Raw genomic sequence first — 24,250 nt, 5'->3', positions numbered from 1 at the left:
TATTTTAATTCTCTGATTAAAAAAAAAAAAGGAAGTCAAATCTTTAGAATTGATCCCACACTTTAAATTAACATAGTTTAATATAGATTTATGTACATTTTTTTGCATTACACAAAGTTATCAATGCAAATCTTAGATACAGAAAGTAATGAAAGTAGACTATTCATTTGGTAAATCAGTTGACTCTAGACTCTAGCTTAATCCCCATATTATTAGCACAAGTAATATTTTTAAAAAAATTTTTATGTTTATCAATGATCTCTTGGCCATGTGTAATGCTTTTAATATTATATGACTTCAGAATTCATATTTTTCCTAAGAAATCATAACATGCTGTGGTACCAAAAATATCTGCAGTTGTCTGTGATAGCAGAAGCTAACATTTTTTTATTCCTTTAGAAAGTATTTCAGTAGTTGAAGGAGGTAGTTGTCCATCATTTTTCTGTTAATCAAACAGTTAAAGCCTGGCGCAGTGACACACACCTCTAATCCTAGCACTTTGGGAGGCTGAGGTGGGAGGATGACTTGAAGACAGGAGTTTGAGACCAGCCTGGGCAACAAAGCAAGACCACCTACTTCTACATTAAAAAAAAAAAAAAAAAAAAAAACTAACTCCATATGATGGCGTGCACCTGGTAGTGCCAGCTACTCAAGAGGCTGAGGTGGGAGGATTGCTTGAGCCCAAGAGTTCAAGGGTGCAGTGGCTCACCTCACTGATTGTGCCACTGTACTTCAGCGTAGGTGACAGAGCAAGACCCTGTCTCAAAAAATAATAATAATAATAATAATGCTTTTGTAAAATTATATTATCAAGCAAAAGAAGCACAATACTAATACTAAAGGACAGTTTTGTTTTGCTGTCCATGGGATAGTTTATCACCTAGTAATTTAAAAGCAAATTCTGACAACCAGAAAGAGTAGATTGGCTCATTTGGAAGCTGCACTTTTCCTAGCTATCAGAAGTGGATTTTTCACTTCCACAGTTCTTTTTTTCTGAAGCCTAGAGCTCAGGATATTGGCGATCAATTAAGAAAAAAATAAACCAGACTTTGGGATGAAAATAGATGAAGTTTTTTTAATTAACAAGAATAAAACAAAGCCAGTTTAAGTATGAATCATGATGAACACGTTTTTAAAGCTAGAACCCAGGAAAGCCTAAGCTTAAAAGATAGACTTGTTAAAAAACAACAACAACAACAACAAAAACTGTTTCACTCTTTTAAACAAAAGGGAGATGCTTCTAAATGACTCAGAAAGATTTTTTATGTTAGCCTCTTCTTGCCAAACCTATATAAAATAACAAACAGGAAAATCTACTAGGTGATACTCTGTAAAAATGCCCTGAAATCTTTATGAAGGCTGCATCTTAGGATAACTGTTAAATTCTTGATAATTGTCTTCAATTTTATAAGAACTTCAAAAAATCTTTTTCTTTTTAAATCCACCATCTGTTTATTTCACAAATATTTATCAAACACTTACTTTAAGCTAAGCTACTGTATTAGGTATTATCTAGATTTATTTAGCCAACTAAGGTTTCCAGATACCACTTGCAATTTTTATTTTTGTTATTAATTACGTGAACAAGTTCGATTGCTTTTCAGTCATAAATATACATATAAAATAAATGACCCAGGCCGGGCATGGTGGCTCACTCCTGTAATCCCAGCACTTTGGGAGGCCGAGGCGGGCGGATCACCTGAGGTCGGGAGTTTGAGACCAACCTGACCAACATGGAGAAACCTTGTCTCTACTAAAAATACAAAATTAGCTGGTCATGGTAGCACATGCCTGTAATCCCAGCTACTCGGGAGGCTGAGGCAGGAGAATCGCTTGAACCCAGGAGGCGGAGGTTGCAATGAGCCGAGATCACGCATTGTACTCCAGCCTGGGCAACAAGAGTGAAACTCTGTCTCAAAAAAAAAAAAAAAAAAAACGAATAAAATAAATGACCCTTTAAATATTTACTTTTTATTCATATGTCTTATCACCTCACTAGGAATAAGAGCCAAGATCCTTCACAGGCCCAAGAAATCCTATACAGTTTAGCTCCCCTGTTACCTTTATGATCTCATATCCTCACTCACTCTTCTCCAGCTCTACTGGCCTCCTTTATGTCCCTTGAATAAATACATTGCCAGCCCCTGTCTCAGGGCCTTTGCTTCAGCTGTTCTGTCTGCCTGAAACACTTTTCCCCAGATGTCTTCATGGTTTGCTCCCTCACTTCCTTCAAGTCTGTATTCAAAAATATTACCTTCTAAGTACAGCCTTCCTTGGCCACCCTATTTTAAATTGCAGTGTCCTCCTACCCAATTCCCTTTCTCTCCTGTATTTTTCTTCTTATCAACTTCCAGCATTCTACATATTTTATGTATTTACTCTCTCTCTTCCCTACAAAGTTATAAACTCCACAAGCACAGGGGATTTTTTTGTGTACTACAGTATTCCTCATTCCTGCAATAATACCTTGTACATAGTCCTGTGAATGAAAATGCTTATAATTTGTCTATACTATTTCACCTTTTGATAGGTTTAGGTGATGGACTCCTTTTTCACACTAACTCAGTGGTTTGAGAAACTTCCAAAATATAAGTTCCTGGGCCCTACCCTACAAAATTAGAATCTCTAGAGTTGGTACTTGGTACATACAGCATATGTATTTTGGAAAAAACTCCTGATTAAGACTTGCTTAAAAATATTTTAAACTATATCTTAATATCATTTACATTTTTTAAATTTAAAAGCATTTAAGAAAATAAATAATTGTTTTATTTTTAAAAAGCCTTAACTTTTTTCTAGCAGTACTTAGCACTTAACTCTAGCCCATCCTTTTTGCTTGATGTCACTGAGTATGATTAGGGGTTCAATTTCTTCTGCCTCAGACTGTTTCTGATTTAAGACAAATTTTTCTGTTGTTAGCCCTTTGTCTCCTTTCTGCCTTTGGTGAGGGTATATCTATTTCCTAAGCATTTTCAGCATTCTGGAAGGGCTGCTTCTTCCTGGCATCTCCTCCTTCAGGCACATGGACTTGACCTTTTTTTGCTCTGCTAAGTCATCAGTCATTCTTCTATCTGCTCTTAATTTTTATGTAATTGGTTCATATATGCCTCTTAGTCATTAAAGTTGGAGGTCATATTCTGTTTCGAATTGTTTAGGGGTGATTTTCAAGAAGAAAGGGGGGAGCTACATCCAACTGCCATCCTAAAACTAGAAGTTCATCCAAGTTAAATTTAATTTTATTGTTTTTAGTTTATTGTGCCAACCTGCATCCCAGAACCTTATTACCCAACTTTTATTTCCTATTGCTCCCTGTCCTGAATTGGATTTTTTTTTTTTTTTTTTTTGAGACGGAGTCTCTCTCTTGTCACCCAGGCTGGAGCAAAGGGGCACGATCACGGCTCACTGCAACCTCTGCCTCCCAGATTCAAGCGATTCTCCTGCCTCAGCCTCCTGAGTAGCTGGGATTAAGGTGGTGCCTGCCACCACACCCAGCTAATTTGTGTACTTTTAGTAGAGACGGGGTTTCGCCCTGTTGGCCAGGCTGGTGTTGAACTCCTGACCTCAGGTGATCCACCTGCCTCAGCCTCCCAAAGTGCTGGGATTACAGGCGTGAGCCACCACACCCAGCCCTGAACTCCATTCTTTAGTCAGACAAAACCACAAACCATTCCCTATATAAGCTCCATGCTTTTCCTTCTCTGAATCTAGATTCTCTTTCTCTTTATTATTGCGTGTCCAAATTCTATTATCTAACATGCTCCTACGATTGCGTCCACTAAATCATTCCAGATTCTAAACCCACCAACACACGTAAAGCTAGAAGTAATAGCTCCTTTTGTTGACCTATCCAATGACTTTACCGGTATTCTTCCTGGAGTTTGTCACTTAATACTCTGTTTTATGATTATCTGTACATATTTTTGTATCTCCAGTTGAAAATGGAACCATGAGAGGGAGAATGGTATCTTGATTAATCCGTGTATTCATTTTAACACCTTACCCATAAAGGTGCTCAATCAATATTTGTTAATGGACTCTATATGTAATCCTGCATATGATCTCTCATTCCTCACTTTGTGCTACCTGGATATGTATAAATATGCTCTCATTTCTTCAAGTTATCAATTTAAAATATTTTTCAGGACTAAAACAAGAATAGACCCAGCAGAGGTCTTCCTCAAGGTTGACATGAATCTGCCAATCATTATTTTTTGGATTATGATTATTGAACCATCTATAAATTCACTCCTTCTTCTTCTGTTTTCTAAGCGTATCATGAGTGACTGTCAAAATTTCCAACAACAGATGTAGGCTACACATTTGACAATGCCCAGGAATTTTCTTTCCTTGGCATAATCACTACCAGAATTCCTGTCCCTTCTTCATTATCATTTATTTTGGCCTTTGTGTTCAAACTTAGGCGCAAATAGTTGCATGTTTGCCTCATTGCTCCCTTTATTGAGGAATTAAATTTTCAGTGGGGCAACTTAGGAATTTATCAGGTATTCTAATATAGGCAAAATTAAGCTGCTAGTACCTGTAGATGGATAATATCCCCCATCATGTCTGTATCTTTCTGCTTGTTTACAGTGTTTTAAGAAAGCCTTATCTAAATCTTCCATCCGGCTAGGTAGCTAAAAAGTATGCCCCATCTGATAAAATTTCTGCCTTCTTTTAGCCTCACTTAGGGGTTTCTTTATCTCATGTTCAAGAATTTCCATATATGTGTATATATTTTGATTTACGGTTATTGTCCTCTTTCTGCTGGGAAACATTGTAAGACATTTCTTTGAAATGCCAGTTCTCATACACAAGTTTCTTCCCATTAAGTGTTAGCAGTCCCCAAGATTTACTTATTTTGAAATTTCAGATTTGCGGTATTTACATACTCACACACACACACACACACACACTTTTTTTTAGGCTATTGGATTTGTTTGCTGTTTACATTTTCCTCCTAATAATTTCCTGGCAGTTATTCCACTGTTTTTTCCCTATTATATTATTGTTATTCATAGGTCTAGTCTTAAAATTTTAACTGAGGATGTTTTAATCTTTTGATTTCAGTGTAAAGCTTCTTGAACATACCTGTGGGTATTATGTCAACATAATCTTTTGGTTCTTCCAAACCACTTAGCACTTTTCCAAGAGTACAGTCATTCTAATGTCATAAGTTATCACCTAAAATATTATTCTTCAGCAGTATCTGCATAGCTAGTTGTGTTTCCTATATCCATTCCATTACCAAATTATAACTTTTAACTGGAAGAGCAGATAACAGTACCACTTTGCTTTAGAAAATGCCTCAGAGAAGTGGAGTGAAGAACAATCACGAGAGACCTATTATAATTTGTACCATTGAACCATTCATTTTCTGTCATTGACATGGAAAGAATACAGATAGCTTTATATCTCTATACCTCAGGATGGTGATATGCCTTCCTATTTTCTGTGTTTGTCTTCTAATCAGTTGTTCACTCTGAAAATGTGGTTCAATTCTTTGAGTATAACTGAGAACAAACAGGGTTCAGGGGGATATAGATAAAAAAGCAAATTTGACCACTGGCTATAAGGAGGAGCCTAACCCCAGCTAATTCTAGAGGGTGACTTCATTACAGACTACCTTATCATACTGAAAAGTGTTTCACTTTCCCAACAAGATTTTAGATATGTATTAAAATACCTAATTTTTCTCAACTTTAGGGGTGACTAACATTTGCTTACCCACCACTCAAAATTCAGTTTTAGTTCTTAATGCAGAGAAAGACCGATAACAACATAATTCTTTAAATGAGTTCTAATTTGTCCATTAGTATGACCTTGAGTAGTTTACCATCCATTGTACATATGACTACAGCTTATAGAAACAGTTTTAGAAGCCTACATGTCAGCTTTTAGGGAATTGTTTATATTAACACAAAGGAAGATGACATAGTCTCAAAAAAAAAAAAACTTTCTGGAAAAAAAAAAAACTGTATTTATACCAACAATATCTAATCCTTTATACCAACAATATCTAATACTAAGATCCTAAGAATAACCATCTCTATGCATTCAAAAGGGAATTAACAGTGCCACAAGGTCTTTCACCTTGTGAAAGGGAAATAATAGGATTTGTCTCTTTTCAGTTGCCTTTATATTCTTGTCATTTAAAAATATTAGTTACTGCCCCATAAGAAGAGTCTTAATACCTCTATTACAATTATACTGAGTTTCTTTTTCCAAAGTGTAATATACTTTCACTCAGTATCATCTTGATACATAGCTCCTCAACAATCTTTTAACCATTTCTCCTACTATTTTAATTATTGTTTAGAACGATTTTTGTCTTCTGTAATATGATAGAATTGTGTTTTTCAAGACCTTTCAGCTTCTTCTGTAGCATAGAAAGCTTTAATTTGCAGACTTCTGATGTGATCATTCACTTCAGATATGAATGAAAGTCTTGCGGGTTACAAAAACAGATTTTTCCTGATTTTAAGACTTCCTGGATATCAGGATGAACTACAGACCCCTTTGGCTTCCTCTCTAAACTGCCATGAAAACTCCCTCTTCCTGGGTACTAACTGTCGCCTGGAATGCCTTGCTTTTATATGTGCCTTGCTTCACTTGCCACGTACCTGTAAATCTATTTTACAGTCTAGATAATGAAAACTATTTAATCAATATAAACTCCTTTGTACAAAAACCAACACAGTCCTTCACTAATCACAAGTACCAGTTGACAGAGTAATAAGTAATACCTTGTTTTTTGGTCTCCATGCCTTTTTCTGTCACTGCTGGATTACTACCCTCTGAGAGATAAAACAATGATTAGATTAAAACAATGAAAGAAAAGTTGTTCTTTCTCTGGGAGAAAATTTCATTGCCTAGGAATACACCCAGATCTTTTCCCAGTACTTCTGGAATACAACATGGTATAGTTTCTTAGCTTTGCCATCACATCAAGTCATGTCACCTCTCAAGACTTCAGTTCCCTCATACATAAAATGAGATCTGAAGTTCCTTTTAGATTTATGATCTATTAATTGATCCCCAAATTTGGATCTCATTACTAATGAATGTTCCTGGAACACCTGCTGGCACTTTCTGACTTTTTTTTCCTTTTTAAGCAAGTTTTATACAAGATTTTTCAGTGAGTAATACTGTTGTGTTCCAAATGTGGCAGATAATTGATTTTGATTTAATGTTTGTTGTCATAATAGTGCAGCACAAGCCTTTACTAAATTACATACTGCTTTTATAACTTAACTGGAATTGTGTACATAGATCACTTTTCCAACAATTCTCCCCTTTTTACTGGCAGATCATGGTGAATCCTCTGCCAGTAATAAATTGTGCATTGGGCAAGTCCGACTTCTACATTAAGAAGCTAATGACTTGTATTTTTTGAAACCATATTTGCCAAAACAGTCTCTTAGACACTTAGATTTTTTTAAAGCTCTATTTTCTTTGGCTGGCTTAAAATGTGAATTGAATAATCTCTTTGGTTCTGGTGGTTCTGATGCATCCATTGCCAGTGGTGGATGTTGGCCTGAGGAAATGTGACTTCCATTACCTAAGGATGAGGAGCTTCTAAATGATTATTAAAGATGTTCATCAAGAAGGTATGCACCTTGGACCTTGTGAAACCAGTCAAGCATGAAGTAGCATGTTCTTTAGATGACAAACAAGATACAGTTATTGTAAGAGTAATTAAAGTCTTTAAAACATTTTTTGGATATGACCCCAATGTGGCTTTCCATGGTTTAGAGAACTCCAGGTAGTTTCCTCATCAGTGATCAACAGTATAGTCAAAGTATAGTCAAAAAGGAGGAGCTACTGGTTCATACATAATCATAGCTGTGAAAAACACTGTTACAGATTTAGCTTAATAACGATGTGATTTCTTTTTTCATTGTTTTTTAACTATAGGTATAATAATATTAATATGTATTTCATTTCTTTTATAATACCTAAGGTTTACTAATCAATATCAAGATCAATATTTTTTGAGTACATGAAGGTTTGCGGGATGGGGGAATAACTTTTGTGTTGTTTTAGCCTCATTCTGTTTATTGAAAAATAAAAGCTTCATGACCAATGACTTTGATTTGCCACACTTATGAATATAAAGAAAAGATACAAATGAACATTTATCTGTTTAATTAATTGTATAATTTAGCCAACTTTGAAAATTTCAAGTAAAAATATTTTATTCTTCCCATGAACTAAGTAAGTTAGGCAGGTCTGACTACAACTAAAAGAAAGAAGCAAAGCTTAGCAAAATAGTAGACTATATGAATAGTAACTTTGAGTTGGGATAAATGGGATTCAAATGACCTCTGACATTTGTCCTCCTCCTTCTACTTTCTAGCTTATATCAAATGCATCAAGGTTTGGATAGAGTTTTCCCTTAGGCAGAAAACTGTGACAGCCACCAACCGGAAGCCCCTGCCATATTACCTATGCTTTGCCATGGCCCCAGTATACAGAGGACCTAGAGAAAGATAACTTTTGTCATACTTTTGACAAGAAATTTCAAAAATTACTCTCTGCTAAAGTCAGTGAACTGGCCTCTAAAGAAATCATGTGTGAAGAATGATTATGCCAGTTTTACAGATTAGGATTTTTCCATCATTTTAGCTGCCTTTTGAACCCTCCATGTTGCCTTGAAAGTTAGGGAGCTTAGAACCAGTCATACTGTGTACAGATTTAATGTTGAAACGACATTAAATCTGCCTATTATGTATTTGCCCTTTTGCATATTTTTAAATTTTCTTGTTATAAATGTTTGTTAGAGGGCAGTAAGCAATGATACTGCTAAGTTCAGGTTTTAAATTTCTTGCTTTTTCTGGTGTGTGATAAAGCTAGAAGAGTGAAGGAAGTACTGGCCATGTAGTGGGCAGATACTAAATAGTTATATGGTTGTCATGTCAGTACCTACTTGGTAATACTATATATGCCTCCCTCAATTCTCATCTATTTATTCTTCACTGATACCACTGTTGTCATAATCATATAGCTGAGAATATTTTAATACTAATATCACATTTTTTATTATAGCCATCCTTAGTGACATTTAATTGCTGTGAAAATGTTCATTTTTGAATAATTTGTTTCCAGGAACTAGTTGTTTACCAAATATTTTCTAGATCTGTATAGGTCATTAGAAATAAAGTTTCCATTTTTTTTAGGTAGCCGTATTCATTTTACAGTGATTAAAAAATTTATTTAAATTAATTGATATTTCTTCACTGAAAGCTTCGAGGAGAAAAGGTCATTGAGCATTTGTTTTCTTTTGTGTTATGATTTGTTCAGTGAACAATAATCCATTATATATAATATTTAATCTGAAAATTTCATCCTAAATGTACATCCTACTAATTTATTTCATAAAATACAGTAATTTTTTTTTTTTTTTTTTTGAGATGGAGTTTCACTCTTGTTGCCCAGGCTGAAGTGCAATGGTGCAATCTTGGCTCACCGCAACCTCTGCCTCCCGGGTTCAAGTGATTCTCCTACCTCAGCCTCCTGAGTAGCTGGGATTACAGGGATGTGCCATCACGCCTGACTAATTTTGTGTTTTTAGTAGAGACACGGTTTCTCCGTGTTGGTCAGGCTGGTCTCGAACTCCCGACCTCAGGTGATCCGCCCACCTCAGCCTCCCAAAGTGCTGGGATTACAGGCATGAACCACTGCGCCCGGCCTCAGTAAAGTTTTTAAATAGGAGTGTTGAAATTCAGAAGGCAAAGATATGATTGAGTCCATTTTATTAAGTTAAATTTTAAGTAAAAGGAGCCTGATTGGGGGACTAGCTGCCTTTTAACAACCCGTAGCGTTTTTTCAAATTCTACTAGTTCCCGTGCTCTGCAAAGAAAAAGTTTTTTCCACCAACGTATTCAATAGATCTGTTTTTTATTGTTGCCTTAGGTAGGGAAGAAAACTTCATGTTTTTCATTTTTCATAATTGAATTGTTACAATTCACACTCTTAAGAGGAAAAACTCTAAAATATAAGGAGCATTTTTAGTTATTTTTAAACAAGGAAAGTCATTTATCTCTCTTAAATTGAGAATGAAGTTTTTTTTCCCCCTTCTAATCTAAAACTTTAGGAAAATTTCAACATGGTTTATAAAAGGATTTTGTAGTTTGACTTTCTTTAACACAATAAGAAATAAATGTAAATATTGGCAGGACTATAAACCTCCAAACAGTTTTTTGTGATATAAGAAACTAGTATTTAACTATTAGTGCTGCCATCATAATTTCATTAGTGTGGCTTCTTTACACACTTTCTCCAGTGACGCAAATACAGACGTGATTTTTTGGAACATCAGACTTATGGCTGCCTTCTCTCTTCTTCATTACTTATGTTGGACACACTGTCATTTTCACTTGCCAAAAAAAATCCCACAGTTCAGTAGACTTCAGTTTTGAGGTCTTTCTTGTCCTTCTTAGACCACCAGTAGCTTTGTCTGTTGGCGATCAGAAATTGGACACTTCTTTTTGGTGTTTAACAAACCAGACTCTGTTACTTGACTTCTAAGGAAGAATATAGCAAAACAACGAATTTTCTAAGCAACATCACTGGAAACAACAGCAAATCCCCTTGGAATGCATTCTTTGGAACACAGGCCAAATTATTCTTTTTTATCAAGCTTTATGAGATTTGTATTAAGGTAGTGATAGTAAGTCTCAGAATCAGTTAAGATATTAGCAATTGTATATATTTTTCTTTACCCATATGCATATACAGAAATGACTAAAAATGCCAAATTGTATGTGTATCTGTGCTGTTCTGCTGTAAGCAGGCCCCAGAAACTAAGGTTCAAATTTGGAGCTTACAGGTTTAGGTTTCTATTATTCTTATACTTATTCTTATTATTCTTATAATTCTTATTATGATATAATTCTTATTATTCTTATTATATAATTCTTATTATTCTTATAATTCCCTTATAATCAATTCCATGAAGCTGATGTTCAAATAGAGGGCTTATCTAATTCTACCAACTTCCTTGTTCCCCATTCCTCCCTTCCCACGCATTGCTTCCCCTCACCTCCACCCAACATACACTTTCTTTGCTATATTTTAGGAAATTTTTTTTTCAACCTCATTCTCCTTCCTTCTCTTTTCTTGGCTTTGTAACTTATTTGTGTAACCTTTCCAATGACGTCCTGTGGATTATGCTAAAGTATAATAAATAAATCACATGCTTGAGTTTATAGAAAGACCTTATACCATCAAACCATAGTTAGTAGAAGCCAAGAGGTCTTTTTAAAGAACTATGACATTAACTCTGCTCTTCTTCTCTTTTTTCCTGGCACTCATATTTTTTTGTGGAATGTTTCAAACTCCTAACTTACCCCCCGTTATCCTAAATAATTGAATGAGATTTAATTATCAAGTTAAATTCCCAGCTGTGTCATTCAAGTAATCAGCTTTCTCCTCTATTATTAAAATTAATTTTGTTATTAAGTATGTTTTGTTTTTAAATATATTTCATTCAAGTCTTAGTTTTAGATATATATTTCAAAAGTGGTGTTAGTTTTAATTTCTTGCTTTCTTTATTCCAAACTTGAATCTGTTCACATCGGATGCCCCTAGCAAGTGGGCTTTTTTCTGTTTTTCTCTTTTTGGTCATTAAACTTATCTTCTACCTTCTTTGACTTCCAAACCTATTATAATGCACTTTTCAGAATATCTTTCTGAAACAAAGATATCTTCATGGAACAATGTTGCTTTCAGAGGTATGGTTTTGAAGAGAATTCAAAGATGGTACTATTTATATTGATTCATGTATTATTTAGAATGCATTTAAGTATTAATTTTTACCTGAGTCTTAATAAGCTAAATTTTACTAATTTATAAGACAAAACAACAGTTACCAAGATAAGTATATAAATGGGCCTGCAAATGACCACATTGCCTTTGCTGCCTCTCATGAGAGTCTTCTAAGTAACCTGTAAACTCAAAAGAAAGCCTTTGCATTCCTAACCTTATTTAACCTAGCAGGCTGTGAAAGGGGATGTGGGTATTTTCTCCTCCATAGCCAAAATAAGTGATTATGACTCTTTCCATAGCTATCTTTTCTGGACAGTTTTTTTGAAGTAAATAAAAATTAAATTTTTTGACATAAAATTTTCTGATTAAAAAAATGAGGATTAAATTTAATGATTTAACTTAATTTGGCAAGATCTGTGAGATGCAAGATACTCTGTTATATATAGTGTCCTTAACTTTGAAGACTTTTCATATTAAATTTGTAATAAATTTAGCTGTCACGTTTGTACATATGCATGCCTGGACTTAAACTCAGATTTTACTGGGAAATACAAAATCAGCATTTTGGAGGGGGAGGAGTATATCTGGACAAGCATATACTTAAAAGTTTGAGACAAGTGTACATATGATAGGTTATATAAAGATTTGTGTATATTTCTAAGTATTTGTACTTTTCATTTTAGACAAACTCCTATCCCATCTTCAAGATGTATATTTCAAAATAGCTATGGGAGAGAATTTTAAAAGTTCTTACCACAAATAATAAATATTTGAGGTGACAGATATGCTGAATAGCCTAATTTGATTATTCCTCAATGTGTACATGTTTCAAAACAGCACATTATACACATAAACATGTGCAATTATTATTTGTCAATTAAAAATAAAAGTTAAAAAATGAACATCACAACTGGCTAATGATAAAAGAAGCGTGTGCAACAGCAATAGAGAGGTGATTGGGCTTTTTCCTGAGTGTATCTGGGTGTACTTTCCTTCTTATGCTACACGGGGTGAGAGGGAGGGTCCCATGCCATGACCCTGCCTCCTTTAAGGAGATAGAATCAAGGCCCTCAAATTGAACACATCAGTTTAGTGTTTCTTATCCTTGGGGATGGTGTGAAGAGAGGGGAGTTGAGAGAGATTTGATTACATCTTCTCCCCTTAGAGCTTTACCAAGTGAACTTGGAATAAATGTTTAGTTATACATCAAGTCTCTTTCCTTTCCAAGTAAATGTGTCTTTATTTCTGTCATATTCTTTTCTTAGTGTTTTCATGTTCTTAACCTGAACTCTGAGATTCACGTGTTTTTACTATTTTTGCAACGTATACACTTCTAAAATTGTCATTAGTGTTTGTACCAGTGTTGGGAAGATGTGTAATGTAGTCCCAGGGAGGTTCTTGAATTAGATTTGATTTTTGTGTCTAAAGTGTTCAAATGGAATTGGACTCTTTGCTTATTAAAAGAACATTAATATAGTTATACTTAAGAATGGAACTCTCTGAAATCTTTGAAAAGATACCTATTCATATTGTTAACTATTCATTGTATGGCTTCCGCTGGTATTTTAGTCATTTGAGTAATGTTTTCTTTCTTTTGGTGATATAAGAAGAGTGAGAATATGATCTCTGTTCTCTATACAGCAGAATTAGTAATGAATAAGCTCAAATGATGTAATTTGGGCTTAGGTGGTATTGGATAAGACTAATTCTGTTAGGTCAATGTAAAATGGGTACTTTACTAGATTATTCAAGTGCTAGGCACATGCTAATTTTAAAGTAGAATAAGAACTTTTAAATAATGAGGCATCTGAAGGTCTTGTTTTAGATGGTATGTGTCGACATATAAAGGAGACATTTTTAATGATGAAATTATCTTATATCCTTTGCTTAGGGTGTACCAGTGATGGCAATAAGAAACAAAATGATATCAGAAGGACTAGACCCAGATCTTCTTGAGTAAGTAATTCTTCTAATATAATGATATTATTGCCAGGACATTGAATTTGTCAGTTATAATAAAAATATTTCAAATTCTCTGTATTTTTATTCCTACAGTGTTTTATGGTTGAGGATATCATCTTTGTAAATAGTGTGTCTGTTATGTTACCAAACAGAAAAATATCATATTCTACTAAGACCAGCCTTTACACATTTTAGGAACAGTTTCAATAGATTAGTAATTATTCTAGATATCCAAAGGAGCTGGAATTTAATGACAATTTTTTTTTGCTTTTTTTTTTTTTCCTTTTTGTGCTACCTCTTTCTTGGCTTGATTGTTTTTTTTGTTTATTTGTTGGTTTGTGCTTTTTTGGTGGGGGGGTGATTATTATGTACCAGGGGGTAGATGATTTCATGTAAGATCTTAGTTTGTAGGAAATTTAGTCTGCTATAATCTAGGTTAAGCCAGATTGAGAAATAAATAGGCTAAAGCTGTTCTGGGTCTATGTTAATGGTTATTAAGAAACTAGATACTAATTTATGTGAGTTTTTTTTAACCTTAAAGTATTTAATCCCTTATTGTGTGAATTTTATAAAATATTTTTGAGAAATGATAAAAAAAAAATTGTGGCTCAGAAATTTGACAACAGTTTATTTCATCCAAGCAAATCTGGCTGTATAGTTCATCTTGGATAAAATATATCGTAATGCATTCTTCAGAAGAATTCTGTTTTGCAAGTATCTAGGCACTTGTAAAGAATCTGTCCAATTTGGGGCTGTAGTTCACCCCAATGTATTTAGCTATGCACTCTAAGCATTCATTACTGTACTAGCAGTATACTTTGGAATTTTTCTTGGCTCTCAGTCCTCCAAGAAAACATGTACACTTTGGAGGTAAAACATTATGAAGTAGTCTTTTTCTCATATTTTATCTGCCAAAATATGAAATTTATGAATTCTTTTAAAGTCTACAAGAACAAATTTCAAACATATATCTACATTTGGCATACATCCAAGTAGCAAACAGTTCAAGTACAATGGCATAGCTTGGCAGCTTGAACTGAAGCATCTCCGAGATATTTGGCATTTGTTGTGGAAATTGTTCCTGACACAGACTTTTAAAGCCAGACGGCTTGTGATATGTATTTTAATGTGAATCAGACATATAGGTTCAATCCATTTTGGTATTCATTGCAATATATTTAACATTAACTGTGACCTCCTTTTGCTTCTGGAAATACACAGTTAGACCTCCTATAATAACAGAGAGCTAAAATTGCCTTTTAAATGATTATCTTTTTCTAGAGAAAATATAATAAATGGAAAACTAGCACCCTATAAGCATCAGCATATGCTGGATATCCAAGCCTTTTACCTGCTACTGGCTTCATTTCATCCCCTGTCCAGCCTAAACCTACTTCATAATCCTTTACTTCAGCCAGCTACCTGCACTAGCAACTTGATAATCATCCTTGATTCTGTCTTCTTCCTTACCCACTACAGTGTCAATCACTATGATGTTCTCATTTTTAATATCTCTCACATCTCACCATATGCCTCCATATCCATTGCCGTTTAGTTCACGCCCTCATCGTTTGTAATCTGAATTACTATAGTAGCTACTGATTGGTTTTCCTGTTCTCTTTCAAGCCATCCACTAAAGCCTGAGTGGATCTCTTCATACTTCATTCTTGCTTCACATCTTCCTGTGACTCTCCACTGCCTTCAACGTGTAGTCTAACATCTTAGTATTGCATAGAAATGCTTTTATCATCAAGATTCAGATTCTCTCACTAGCTTCCTCTCTTGTGATTCTTTCACATATGCCTATTTCATATAGCCATAGCAAACTACTTGCAGTTCCCTGAATGTAACATTTTCCTATTCCCTTTTGGTGTCGTCAAATGTTTTCCTTTCTCTCTGTGGAACTCCCTTCCCTCATCTTACTGGCCTGGCTAACCTATTATTCTTTAAGACTCCATCAGGTATCACCACCTGATAGAGTCCATAGGTAACTACCACGGAGGAAGATCCCAGGCCCTTCAACATTTCCTTGTGTCTCACTTGGCCAGTTTGAGGGTATTTCGTTGTCTATGAATGTTGAGAAACATTCAGTTGTGAGGTAGTGCCAAGTTTAAGGGTAGAATTCCAGTAACAATTAACATTGTCTTACCGAAAAGCTGCTCCTCAACCACAGCCTAGAGCCTGAATTCTGACCCATTACCTCATATGCACATGCCATTGGTCACCAGGGGCACTGGTTGGAGTGGGGGTGACTCAATGTAACCTATCACCACTACTAGCAACCCAGTTTCAACTGCATTTAGCTAGATGTGATAAGTGCAGTCAACTACCATGTTAACAGAGGAATTATGATGCTTGTGGAATCATGTTTACATAAAAGTTACGGAGCCTCACTTCAGGAGAAAAGTATGAGATGATGAAAGAGAAGAAAATGTGCCATCCAAGGGAAGAGTACACTTTTATTTAGAATCTTAGGTACATTTTAAGCCTCAGCCAAGAACTTTCAGTAAAGATTGTTCTGTGTTCTTTTTTCTTTTAAAGTATAAACATACACTTTATTTTTTATTAGCTTTAGGTAGTAAGACAAACTCATATAACTGTTGGAAGAAATGGCCTACCTCTATCTGCACTGAGCAAAGGGCAAAACTGAGGTTAATATAGAAATAAATACTGATCAGAAAAATATTGATAGTTGATTGGCTTATGTGTATAAAATTGGAAGCTAAGAGTACATAATTTTAAATCAAAAATATTTACATGATAAGGGAGAAGAGATCCTGGCAATTTTCCTAGAAAAATGGCTATTACAGAATTTTAGGAATTCTATAAAACTGTAGAAAATGCCTGATAATTACTAAATAAATATTGGATTTGATTCTTCTAAGTGATTGTTTGTTTTTAAAAATTCAAGTTTTTGAAAATAATCATTTATATATAACCAAGAATTAGTCCTGTTTAGCTCCTAAAAATTAATTTCAATACCACCGAGATAAAAAGATATGTGAAAGAATATTTGTCACCAAAATACTCAAAAGAGTTAAGGGGAAAATGGAAAATTTTAATTGGTCTTTGGCCAAAGGTTAATACATTCAGAAATATAGAATGGGTATATCGCGCCTTAAATATTCTTTCAATCATTGCCTAGATTTTCTTGCTTAGAAAAAAAGAAAAAAGTTTCACCCCATCCTGGTCTGTACACTTACATTTATGTCCCTGAACTAACATTACTATTGTTACCTAGTAATTGCTACTTTTACAATTCTAGGATAAACAGACTAGCTTCTGGACTTGCCCATCAGCAAGCCATGAAATTCATGATAGTTAAGGCTCAGGATAAGGCCGGCTTTAGAGATGGTCTACTTACTTGTATTCAGATGGTCTACTTACTTGTATTACTTGCCACTTTCTAGTTGTGTAACCCTGGTTTGATTACCTAACCTCTCTGTGCATCAGTTTTCTCATCAGTAAAATGGGAAATAGAAGAGTTCACTCCCTTACAGAGTTGTTCAGACTAAGATAAACAATGTTGTAAGCACTCAGCACAGCTCTGGATAAGCAGTAAATGTTTAATAAATATTAGTTGTGATTTATGAATGTTTTAATGGAGGAATATGTGGCAAATTCTAGGCAATGGATTTATCAGGCTTTTGGATCATAACTTGTTTATAATCCTGTAGTTGCCTATATACTATTATGTTCTCAACAAAGACATATTTAACATATACAGAGTAGTTATCTTTTTAAATTATATTGTTTTCTCAAACTGAGAACCTATATTGTTAACTTTCCTGTAAAGAACAGATTTCTGAAATTGAAATTCAATTGAACATACTCCTAACCTTAGTGGGAGGGTGCAGTGTGCAGCTTATTGATTTGGCTAAAGAAAGCATATAATTGAGTTCAAGTTACTCTGCAGACTTTGAACAGAACCAGCTCAGTTGGCATTTCTCCTGGATATATCTATCCAAAAGACATTTATACCATCCTCCCAGATGGTGGAATGACCACTCTTATAGTTGCCAGAAATAAAAGTAGCCACCTTAGCCTACTTATCACTGAGACAAGAGGGGATTTATTATTGTTAAACAAAAGGATACTGGAAAGCAATAAAACTTTTTTTACATGGCATGCCCAGCAGATTTTCCTGCCCTCTAAGATCATTCCTTATCTGCCAGGAGGATCTTTACCTCCTGCTATACAACAACATAGTGGATTAAAGGTTGAGTTTTGGCCGGTTGAGGTTAGATTAGATCTCAGTTGCACAACTGGACATCCAAAAATAGGGTTTTTACTGTTTCCATTTTGTTAGTTTTTGCTGAGCTAGGTTCTCCATTTAATGTAATTACCAGTCCTCATTCATTAGCTGGCAGACACTAGCTAGAAAGTATAGGACAAATAAAAACCATATCAAAAAATTGTAATTGGTCTGCTTTTAGAGAACTTGATCATAAGAATGAGAGAGATAATAGATATATCAAAGAGGAGATGTTAAAAAGCAGTTGTGGTCTGTGAGTGGCTAGCAAGCAAGTGACAGAGTTGCTGCTGGGAAATAAAGGATCCCAAGATCAAGAGCAAAAGTCCATCCTACCTAGAACAGCTGCTTTTCTTTTTCTTCATGATATTAGGCATTAAATTGTTTTCCTGGTTGCAGGAGTCTACCTACTAAGACAAAGAACAGAATATACCTGTCTTGATGAGAATTCAAAAGAGAAAAGATCAAATTGATCTCACTAGCTGCTATAATTCAAAATCAAAATTGTTACATTTTTAATTACCCAGAGGTTCTTATTAAGTCAATACAATCTCAGTTCAAGAATCTTAGTGTTTTGGTGTTTTGCTTGTTTTTTGTTTTTGTTTTTGTTTTTTAAGATGGAATTTTGCTCTTGTCGCCCAGGCTGGAGTGCAGTGGTGCAATCTCACCTCACTGCAACCTCTGCCTCCCGGGTTCAAGCGATTCTCCTGCCTCAGCCTCCCAAGTAGCTGGGATTACAGGCACATGCCACCATGCCTGGCTAGTTTTTATATTTTTAGTAGAGACAGGGTTTCACCATGTTGGCCAGACTGGTCTCGAACTCCTCACCTCAGGTGATCCACCCACCTCGGCCTCCCAAAGTGCTGGGATTACAAGTGTGAGCCACCACGCCTGACTCTCTTAAGACCACCTATTGCCATCGCATAGCTCTGACAGACCATTAATTGACAACTGTACCATATGACTTTATAACTTTATGTGTATGTAGTTTCCATCAGTGATTTGAATAATAACTACCTCATCATCTCCTATTCAGCAATATTTTTACTGACAATGTTTTTGGTACTTAATCTGCTTTAAATTCAGTGTCTTTAAGTGTCTAGAAACTGAAAAATGTTTTTAAATTCTTTATCATACATGTTTTTCCAAAGAATGTTTGGTTTTTCTGTCCTTGAAGTAGCTAGTTTTAAACACAAATATAAATCTTCCTCTAATGAAAACAAATTAAACCAACAATAATGATATTTTAGGACTCTCTTCATATTTAGGATGGCAGAAACCAACTCAAACTAGCTTATATAAGAAGGGAAGTTATGGACTCTCATAGCTGAAAAATCTAGGTAAGGACAGGATCTAGGGACTCAGTGTCATCAGGGCTGGCTGACTGGCATTCTCCTCTCCCCACCTCATTCTACCTTTACTTCCTTGGTGTAATAAACCGTGTCTCTCCTAGTGCTAATGGGTTTCCTCTCTGAAGCCTGGGAACATAGCTCCCCAGCGAGGCTTTAATATTGCTGTTTTTCCAGTTGAACAGAGAGAGAGTTCCCTCTTCTCCATAACCCATAGTTCATTTAAAAGGAAACATTCTGACTAGCCCTGCTTGAATTGTGTGCCTTTCCTCGAATCCATCTCTCTCTCTCCAAGGGAATAGATTCCTGTGATTGGCCAGGCCTAGACTGTGTGACTGAAACAAGGAAGTGAATAGGGAAAAGATGAGGACAGCAAGGATTCTAGTTGACAACCTTCATTGATTCACATCAATGGGAGAAGAATGGGTGTCAAAATTAGAATGTGCACAGCATCTGGTATGCTAAAAAGGGCAGATTTGTATATACTTCGTCCTTCCTGCTGCGCCTTTGTATATTTTGGCTCATTTTTAGTTGAGGACAACCTAGTAACTTCTTTGAAAAGATATATATTTTTAAGATAGTTTAGACTTAGTAATTAGCTTAAACTTAAACTTTTTAAAAATTTGCTTTTGTTAAGAATTTTACTGATAATTTTGGTGTCACAAATATAAATATGCTTATTAAAATGTAGCCACCAAGCTAGTGTTTTTATTGTAACCACCAAAGATTGAAATTTTTAAAAAATATACATGATATTCATGATATATATTTTTCTGTATTTTGTTGATATAATCTTTTTTGGAAATTCACTTATGTATTTAAAATAACAAGTGACTATTATAAAGTCCTAATTTCCAAATTTTAGTAGTAAAGTGTGTTTTCTTTGAATTGGGAGAAGCTAAACTTTAGTAGTTTAAGGTAGCAACTTTTTCAAATATGTCTTAAAATTTCTTTCCATGAAAAACAACTTGTAGGGTGAAGTAAGAACATTTATGATCATAATATGCAGAGCCAAATTTCTGTTCCCCTTGAAAATATGAATATCCCGCCTGGAAATGATGGTATTGCTGTGAGTTTTATTATTACTAGTAATATTTATAAGGCTTTACAACTTATAAAATGCTTTCCTATAAATTACCTCATTTGATTCTTGTGGCTTGCTTTTCTTTTTTGTACCCAAAGAGAACTAGTATGCACTTTTTCTTTTGTTCTCCTGGCAATTCCAATTTTTTGAACATGAATGAGGGGGCCAGCCGCGGTGGCTCATGCCTGTAATCCCAGCACTTTGGGAGGCTGAGGCGAGCAGATCACCTGAGGTCAGGAATTCGAGACCAGCCTGGCCAACATGGCGAAACCCTGTCTCTACTAAAAAATACAAAAATTAGCTGGGTGTGGTGAAACTCGCCTGTAATACCAGCTACTCAGGAGGCTAAGGCAGGGAGAATTGCTTGAACCTGGGAGGTGGAGGTTGGAGTGAGCCAAGATGGTGCCACTGCACTCCAGCCTCAAATAAATAAATAAATAAATAAATAAATAAATAAATAAGCAAGACTTCATCTCTAAATAAATGAATAAATAATAAAATGAATGAGGAGCCAGGTGCAGTGGCTCATGCCTGTAATCTCAACACTTTGGGAGGCCAAGGGTAGAGAATCACTTGAAGCCAGGAGTTCTAAACCAGATTGGGCAACAAAGTGAGACCTCATCTTTACAAAAAATTAAATTAGCCAGGCGCGATAGCGTGTATCTGCAGTCCCAAGTACTTGGGAGGCTAAGGCAGGAGGATCACTTGAGCCCAGGAGGCTGAGGCTATAGTGAGCTCTGACCGTGCCACTGCACTCCAGCCTGGGCAACAGAATGAGACCTTGTCTCCAATAAATAAACAAACAAAGACAATAAGTACTGGTAAGGATATGAAGAAATTGGAGCCCCTGTGCATTGTTGTTGGGAATATAAAATGATGCAGCTGCTACAGAAAAGAGTATTGTGATCCCTTAAAAAATTAAAAATAGAATTATTCAGCACTTCCACTTTTGGGGATGTACCCAAAAGAATTGAAAGCAGAGTCTCAAAGAGATATTTGTATACGCATGTTCATAGCAGCATTTTTCACAATAGCCAAAAGATGGAAGCAATGGAAGTAAGTATCCATCAGTGGATGAATAGGAACAATTATGGTATATACATACGGTGGAATATTACTCAGCCTTAAAAAGGAAGGAAATTCTGACACATGCTACAACAGAGATGGACTTTTAGGACATTATACTAAATGAAATAAGCCTATCACAGAAGGACAAATATTGTATGATTCCACTTGTATGAGGCATCTAGAGTAGTCAAATTCATAGAGACAGAAAGAATAGTGGTTGTCAGCAGCTGGACGGATAAGGGAATGTTATTAAATGAGTACAGAGATTCAGTTTTGCAAGATGAAGAGAGTTCAGGAGATGGATGGTGATGATGGTTGTACAACAATGTGAATGTACTAAACACTACCGTATACTTAAAAATGGTTACAATGTTAAATTTTATGTTATCTGTATTTTACGATAAGAAAAATTAAAAAAAGAAAAAAATGAAGACAGACAATAACAAGTGTTGCTGACGGTGTGGAGAAATTGGAACCCTCATACATTGCAGGTACAAATGTAAAATGGTACAGCTGCTGTGGAAAAGTTTGGCAGTTCCTCGGAAGGTTAAAGAGAGTTTCCACCTATTGCTCCTGCTAGATGTTCTAATCTCATCTACTGTTGCACCCCAGTGTACTTTACACTCTAACTACCAAATGACTTACAGTTTCTGAATGCAGCCTGCTACACCATCCCATTTTATTCTTTACCCAGAATGCTGTCATTCTCTTTTATTTCCGCCTTCTCTGTTTCTGGCAAAGTCTTACTCGAATCACAAAACTCTTCGCAAGTGTTTCCAACTATTTGGAGTCTTCTCTGACCAACTTCAGCAGACTATTTTTTCTTTTCACACAAACAGTTCAGCCTTATTTGTATATATACAGCCGTGCATCGCTTAAGGACAGGGATATGTTACAAGAAATGCATTGTAGGTGATTTTGTCATTGTGCAAACGTCATAGAGTGTACTTACACAAGCCTAAATGGTATAGCGTACTACACACTTAGGCTATAAACCTGTACAGCATATTACTAGACCAAATACTGTAGGCAATTGTAACACAATGACAAGTATTTGTGTATCTAAGCATATCTAAACATAGAAAAAGTACAGTAAAAATGCTGTATAAAAAGTAAAAAATGGTACCTGCATAGGGCAGTTACCATGAATGGAGCTTTCAGGACTGGAGTTGCTCTGGTCACCCAGTGAGTGAATAGGGAGTGAATATGAAGGCCTAGGATGTTATTATACACCACTGTAAATTTCATAAACACTGTACACTTAGACGACACTAAATTTATTTTTAAAAATTTTTTCAATAATAAATTAACCTTAGCTTACTATAACTTTATCAACTTTTTACCTTTTTAACTATTTTGTAATACTACTTAGCTTAAAAGACAAATCATAAATTTTACAGCTATACAAAAATATTTTCTTTCTTTATATCTTTATTCTATGAACTTTTTATTTTGACTTCTTAAACTTTTTTGCCAAAAACTAAAACACATACAAGGCCTACTCATGTCAGGATCATCAGTATGACTGTTCTCCATATCCTGTCTGACTAAAAGGTCTTCAGGGGCAATAACAGGCATGAATCTGCTATTTTCTATTGTAACAATGCCTTCTTCTGGAATATCTCCTGAAGGACCTCCCTGAGGCTGTTTAACGTTAACTTTTTTTTCAAAAAGTAAGTAGGAGTACCCTCTAAAATAACAACGAGGCCAGGCACAGTGGCTCACACCTGTAATCCCAACACTTTAGGAGGCTGAGGCAGGTGCATCACCTGAGGTCAGGAGTTCGAGACCAGCCTGGCCAACATGGAGAAACCCCATCACTACTAAAAATACAAAAATTAGCTGGGCATGGTGGTGCATGCCTGTAATCCCAGCTACTCAGGAGGCTGAGGCAGGAGGATGGCTTGAACCCTGGAGGTAGAGATTGCAGTGAGCCAAGATTGCACCACTGCACCCTAGCCTGGGTGACAGAGCAAGACTCTGTCTAAAAAGATATAAAATAAAATGAAATAACAACAGAGGCTGGACGCTGTGGCTCACGCCTGTAATCCCAGCACTTTGGGAGGGTGAGGCAGATGGATCACTTGAGGTCAGGAGTTCAAGACCAGCCTGGCCAACATGGTGAAACCCGCTCTCTACCAAAAGTAAAAAAATTAGCCAGGGGTGGTGGCGCATGCCTGTAGTCTCAGCTACTCAGGAGACTGAGACAGGAGAATCTCTTGAACCCAGAAGGCAGAGGTTTCAGTGAGCCGAGATCACACTACTACTCTCCAGACTGGGCAACAGAATGAGACTTCTGGTCAAATAAAATAAAATAACAGAAAGTACAGTATAGTAAATACTAGGCGATAGAGGTTTCTCAGCTCCATTATAATCTAATGGGACCATCGTCATATGCAGTTCATCACTGACTGAAACATCATTATGTGGCACATGGCTGTATCACATTCTGTAACAATTTGTTTGCATTTCTGTCTCCCTCACAAAAATTTTAGCTACTTCAGGGAAGGAACTACTTGTTATTCATCTCTGTATCTCCAGTACCTAACACATTTTCTAGCAAATAGTAGATGCATGATGATGAAAATAAATCATCATAATAACAGCAGATAATATTTATCTGATACTATGTGCCAGATATTATCGAACACACTTTACATTTATTAATTAATTTAATCATCACAAAATCCAATCAATCAGTCAGACACAAAGTAGTTAAATAGCTTCCCCAAAGTTGGCCAACAAGTAAGAAACAAGGATGGGATTTTA

General features: G+C 35.5%; 2 protein-coding genes and 1 long non-coding RNA gene across 30 annotated transcripts in view; 1 reads left to right on the top strand and 2 right to left on the bottom strand.

Annotated features, from left to right (window-relative positions):
• The window catches only part of PARPBP (PARP1 binding protein), a 268,079-nt gene that overhangs the window by 157,962 nt on the left and 85,867 nt on the right, over positions 1–24,250 (bottom strand). The window lies entirely within an intron of this gene.
• WASHC3 (WASH complex subunit 3) overlaps positions 1–24,250 on the top strand; it is a 49,508-nt gene that overhangs the window by 22,737 nt on the left and 2,521 nt on the right. For 2 of the 4 annotated variants that reach the window (XM_009426110.3, XM_001156073.4), the window contains exon 6: positions 13,658–13,722. In XM_009426110.3, coding sequence (XP_009424385.1) covers positions 13,658–13,722 — 65 coding nt within the window. Of the gene's footprint in view, positions 1–13,657; positions 13,723–20,303; positions 20,394–24,250 lie in introns of those variants that run through there. The other 2 variants (XM_054663489.2, XM_054663488.2) reach the window with 2 other exon arrangements.
• On the bottom strand, positions 9,881–18,393 carry LOC134807594 (uncharacterized). The gene is made up of 2 exons (XR_010148438.1): positions 18,317–18,393; positions 9,881–10,523 (listed from the first exon to the last, which is right to left on the bottom strand). It is a non-coding gene; the product is annotated as an uncharacterized LOC134807594 (long non-coding RNA).

Source organism: Pan troglodytes, chromosome 10, assembly GCF_028858775.2.
Source record: "Pan troglodytes isolate AG18354 chromosome 10, NHGRI_mPanTro3-v2.0_pri, whole genome shotgun sequence".
Classification (NCBI taxonomy): domain Eukaryota; kingdom Metazoa; phylum Chordata; class Mammalia; order Primates; family Hominidae; genus Pan; species Pan troglodytes.
This window is presented reverse-complemented; position numbering and strand designations above follow the sequence as displayed.